Source organism: Populus alba, chromosome 5, assembly GCF_005239225.2.
Source record: "Populus alba chromosome 5, ASM523922v2, whole genome shotgun sequence".
Classification (NCBI taxonomy): domain Eukaryota; kingdom Viridiplantae; phylum Streptophyta; class Magnoliopsida; order Malpighiales; family Salicaceae; genus Populus; species Populus alba.
The window spans coordinates 8,933,475-8,938,968 of NC_133288.1; the positions used below are offsets into that span (position 1 = coordinate 8,933,475).

Genomic DNA, 5,494 nt, shown 5'->3' on the forward strand with positions numbered 1-5,494 from the left:
GAGTCAGTTAGTTCAGCTTTGGAGGAAGAGGACAAGAGGATCAATCAAAGAAGATGACATGCCCAGGGCTAGTGCCAGCGCATAGTCAGAGTCTTCCCTGTGTAAGTGGCACTAAAGTCATCAAATGAAAGATCAAGATTAGCATGCTATGTGAAGCACACGAGAATGAACACATGGGGCAAGAGGCGGGGAAGATGAAATTGAAGGGGAAATGAAGAAGGCTGGTTTGGTGTGGGCGGCGGCTGCAGAAGTGAATTGTAATATCATTTAGGTTTAGGTTTACACTTTAGTATTTATACTAGGTCATTCTGCCTTTCTGCTTTATTTTTATGGGTAGCCGGTTCGGTTAACCGGTTTTGGTGGTGAAACCGGAACCGAACCGAACCGGAAAGATATTTTGTTTTAGTAATCGGTTTAATCGATTTTTCATCTCGGTTCGGTTTTCTCGGTTAATTTTCCATCGGTTTTCTCGGTTTTTTCGGTTATTCGGTTTTTTTGAACACCCCTAGAAGTAATGATTGAAAATCGATGCCATATTAATAATGATGAGCAAACTATATATGTTATATTCAATAAGTCATTTAAACTTCAAATACAATATAGAAATATAAATTCTCATACTATGATTATGTATATCAAAGAGTTTTTGATGCGACTAGTAGTATTGAGAGGTATAAGACTTTTAGAAAATTGTTTTGTTGCAAGATAACAAAAGAGTTCCTTTACTTGTGTTTATTAATATAAAAATGATTGGCTATTTTGATAAATTATGCCAATTAGGTTTTGTCATAAGTCATGAGTTATGCGTTAACTTGGTGTTGTGGTCTTTGCATCAAAATATATAAAAGCTTACTTGGAGCATCAAGAAAAACAAGGGTACTTGTTATTATTGTGGCAAGTAAAGTTACTAGAGAAGAATTTTGCAAAGACTATCTTGCAACTATAAAAGCTAAGAAATTTATTGAAACTTTTATTTCATGTGTGTTTATAATTGAATAAAAAGTAAAATAAATTTATGAGTTGGTAATAGAGCAAGGGTTATTATATTAACTATTTCAAGTCCAATAATACTAGAACTTAACAATTATTATTTTATTCAAGTATTTTCTAGAAATATTATATTCATTTTTTATTTAGCTTTAAATGGATATAAAATTATTATTAAAGACAAATATTGTTCGTTTTATAATAATGATATTTATTATAAATCTACTATTTATAGAAATCATTTATATATACTTGATTTAAAAATTTTCATGTTCAATATAAAAATAAGAAAAATAGATTAGGTAATCAATATCAATTTTATCAATGGTTTTGCAGATTATATCATATAAAAAAAAATTAAGAAGCATTATTTTCAAAACTAGATGAAATTAAAAAAAAAATAGAGAAGAAATTTTAGTTTAATAAATATTGAAATTGAAAAAAAAAAAGTATATGAATAATATTTATTGATATGAATATAATGATTCAGCTGTATATTTTGCTAATGTTAATGAGGTAAGAATTTTGCTAAGAAAAAAGAAAAAAAAAAAAACAGTACAAACCAAGTACCGCATACAAGGAAGGCATCGGATCTCATAAATCTTCAACAGCTTACCCATTAGGCCCATCCAAAACGAGGCACACATTACCTTCACTACAAAGAAAAAAACCACGAGACACCCAAAGGCAGAAACTCTCTGGTTTCCTCCACCGATATCATGAACTACCCTCTTCCTCCACCACCCTCCGGCGGAGACACCGTTATACCCGACCCATGGTACGGAAACATCCAATATCTTCTTAACATCTCAACAATCGGTCTCTTCTTCTGCATCTTTATCTTCGTCTTCGCCAAGCTCCGCAGCGACCATCGCCGCATGCCTGGCTTCTCCGCCTTAGCCACCAAACTCCTCGCCGTATGGCACGCTACCGGCCGTGAAATCGCCCTTCACTGTGGTGCTGACGCTGCCCAGTTCCTTATAATTGAAGGTGGAAGCTTTGCTGTTGTTTTGTCAATTGGGGTTTTATCAATTTGTGTTTTGCTTCCTTTAAATATGTATGGAGGGAGTCAAGTTATAAACGATGAGTTTTCAAAGACTACTATTAATCATATTGAGAAAGGTTCAAGCTTTCTTTGGATTCATTTTGTTTTCGTTGTTATTGTTGTGCTTTTAGCTCATTTTGGTATGTCTTTGATTGAAAAGAGGCTTAAAGTCACTAGATTTAGAGATGGGAATGGGAACTTAAGTGACCCAAATGCGAATTCTATTGCTATTTTTACTATTATGGTTCAAGGATTGCCTAAAAGTATAGGGGATGATAGGAGGGTTTTACAAGAGTATTTTCAGCATTGGTATCCTGGTAAGATTTATAAAGTTATTATGCCTATGGATTTGTGTGCATTGGATGTTTTAGCGACGGAATTGGTTAGAGTTAGGGATGAAATTACTTGGTTGGTTGCAAAAATTGACTCGAGGCTTTTGCCTGAACATAATGAGGGGGCTGGTGGTGGAGAGGCGTTTTGGGAGCGGTTGCAAGGTGGGGTGGTTTGGCTGTGGAGAAATGTGAAGAATTGGTGGGGTAAGATGATGGATAAGTTGGGGTATACAGATGAAGAGGAGTTGAGGAGATTACAAGAATTGAGGGTGGAGCTGGAGACGGAGTTGGCAGAGTATAAAGAAGGTCGTGCGCCAAGTTCTGGAGTTGCGTTTGTGATATTTAAGGATGTTTATACAGCTAATAAAGCTGTTCAGGATTTTCGGAATGAGAAGAAGAGGCGGGTCGGTAAGTTCTCTTCTGTCATGGAGTTGAGGTTGCAGAGGAACCAGTGGAAAGTGGAACGAGCTCCATTGGCAGCAGATATTTACTGGAATCATTTGGGGTCGTCAAAGTTGTCTCTGAGGTTGAGGAGATTGTTTGTGAACACGTGCTTGCTGTTAATGCTTTTATTCTTTAGCTCTCCTCTTGCTGTGATAAGTGCTTTGAATAGTGCTGGGCGAATTATTGATGCAGAAGCTATGGATAATGCACAATCATGGTTGGATTGGGTACAGAGTTCCAGCTGGTTTGCGTCCCTAATCTTCCAGTTCCTGCCAAATCTTATTATCTTTGTGAGCATGTATATAATAGTTCCATTGGTTCTCTCTTATATGTCCAAGTTTGAACGTCATCTAACTGTCTCTGGGGAGCAAAGAGCTGCGCTTTTGAAGATGGTTTGTTTCTTCCTTGTAAACCTCATTCTGTTGAGAGCTCTGGTTGAGTCTTCTTTGGAAGGTACAATCCTAAAAATGGGTAGATGTTATTTGGATGGAGAAGACTGCAAGAGGATCGAGCAATACATGAGTGCATCATTTCTGTCAAGATCCTGTCTCTCTTCACTTGCATTTCTAATCACAAGTACTTTCTTGGGTATATCTTATGATCTATTGGCTCCTATCCCATGGATAAAGAAGAAGATTCAGAAGTATAGGAAGAATGACATGCTCCAGCTGGTGCCTGAGCAGAGTGAAGAGTACCCTTTGGTAGGTCAAGCCATAGATGCTCTTCAGAGACCACTGATGCCTGATAATATGTTTGATTCTCCCAGGTCAAATGTAATTGATGAAGCGGGACAAGATCTCTCTGTTTATCCAATCAGCAGAACCTCTCCCATTCCCAAGCAGACATTTGATTTTGCTCAATATTATGCATTTAATTTGACAATATTCACACTGACCTTGATATATTCATCATTTGCTCCGCTCGTGGTCCCTGTTGGTGCAGTTTACTTTGGGTATAGGTATGTGGTGGACAAGTACAACTTTCTGTTTGTTTATAGAGTTCGGGGTTTTCCTGCTGGAAATGATGGGAGGTTGATGGATACTGTATTGTGTATCATGCGTTTCTCTGTTGATTTATTCCTTCTATCAATGCTTCTGTTCTTCTCGGTTCATGGTGATTCCACAAAGTTGCAAGCCATTTTCACACTTGGAATATTAATAATGTACAAATTATTACCTTCTGATAATGATAGTTTTCAGCCAGCTCTTTTGGAAGGTATACAAGCTGTTGACAGCATTGTAGATGGACCCATTGATTACGAGGTATTCTCACAACCCAGGTTTGACTGGGATTCATATTATTCTTGATTTGAAGCAACAACTGTATGCAGCTAATCAATTCATCGCTTGTGTTGTTTTGCCCTTATGTACATCTTTCTAGTCTTTATGTACGTTGTTTAGGTTTGTGCAATATTTCGTTCCTTTTCTAGAACTACCTTTTAACTCTATCTTGTTACAAGATTTTACTGCTATTTTTGTTTTGAAACGCGGTAAATGTGATAAGACTAACTTCTCTTTACTTCCATCATAAAACTAGATCAATTTCTTTTAGATTTCAACTGGTTGATGTGCTTCATTCAATAGTCCGCTTGCTTTTTTGAAGGATATTTACATCCTGGCTAGGTTTATCTAGATTATTATGGGGCATGGGCTTTTTAAAAACCTTAATATGAAACTAGACTAGGTGGTGGATTGTCGAAACTGTTGATTACTGGAATTTGCATTGGTGCACTGCTCGCTAGACAATTATGAAGCCCTTGCTGAATGCAATCAACGAATAAGGGTTGACGAAGTGTAATTCAAGGGAGAAACGATTGAAGAGAGATTGGGTTTTTGTTCACGAAATATGGACTCCCGTAAATTTGATATAAAAAGGCAGAAAAAGTGCTTCAAATGATTGCTTGGGAATTCCCAAGGCAAGGTTATTCTCTTGTTTGATGTCCTCGTTGTGTGCTCAAGTAAATAGATATGTAGTTCCATTACGAAAGTCTATGATGGTTTGCTTTCCATTTTTCCAGCACATCAGAACTGAAATTTTAAGAGCTTTTTTGACAGCGTCCCATTAGTTTCATGTCCTGTATAGGAAATGTAAATGCTACTGTTTGTTATGTACGGAGATTTATCTTCTTGTACATTCTGCTGTGAAGTTTGCATATCCAATTTGTTTAGTTCGGACCAATATCCTTTTTTTGTGTTGAATTCCGGACTGATAGCTTGTAAAATTTGCATGGACATAAGCTATTGTTACTGACAGCACTGGATGTAGACTGGGTTTAGTTAAGGATCCGATGCAAGATAATCTGCGATAGCTTTTTATATTGAGCTCATTGCAGTTTGAAGTTTGAACCGTGAGACCACACATACAGAAGTTAAAACCATCATCCCTTCTGCTTTCAGCAAGTACAAATGGAATCGTAGTCGGTGTTTGTTTTTGCGTTCAAGTGTTTCTTTTTAAAATTGCTTTTCACCAGAAAAATCTCCCCAAGTCTTCCGTCTGCATTAGACCTCACTACTTGTCACTGTTCCCCCTCGCGCAGAATTGTCCGCAGAATCATCATTATTTATAGCCAAGGAAACTATCAAAATAATAGGGACCTCTATTGCTCTTTTGCTAAATGGGGATGCGTCGTAGTAAAGAAAAGAACTTAACGAGGTACTTGTGTTAAGAAGTATCGCTTTTATGGATA

The 5,494-nt window shown here is 37.0% G+C and overlaps 1 protein-coding gene across 1 annotated transcript; it reads left to right on the forward strand.

The window, feature by feature from the left end:
- Positions 1 to 1,595: 1,595 nt before the first annotated feature.
- Positions 1,596 to 4,239, forward strand: LOC118029893 (CSC1-like protein At4g35870). Its single transcript, XM_035033861.2, has one exon. It carries the CDS (start codon positions 1,707 to 1,709, stop codon positions 4,113 to 4,115), a length of 2,409 nt encoding a protein of 802 aa, XP_034889752.1. The 5' UTR covers positions 1,596 to 1,706; the 3' UTR covers positions 4,116 to 4,239.
- Positions 4,240 to 5,494: the final 1,255 nt, after the last annotated feature.

What these genes read in the sequence shown, in the direction of transcription:
- LOC118029893 (XM_035033861.2), top strand. Translation starts at nt 1,707, where the DNA reads ATGAACTACCCTCTTCCTCCACCACCCTCCGGCGGAGACACCGTTATA.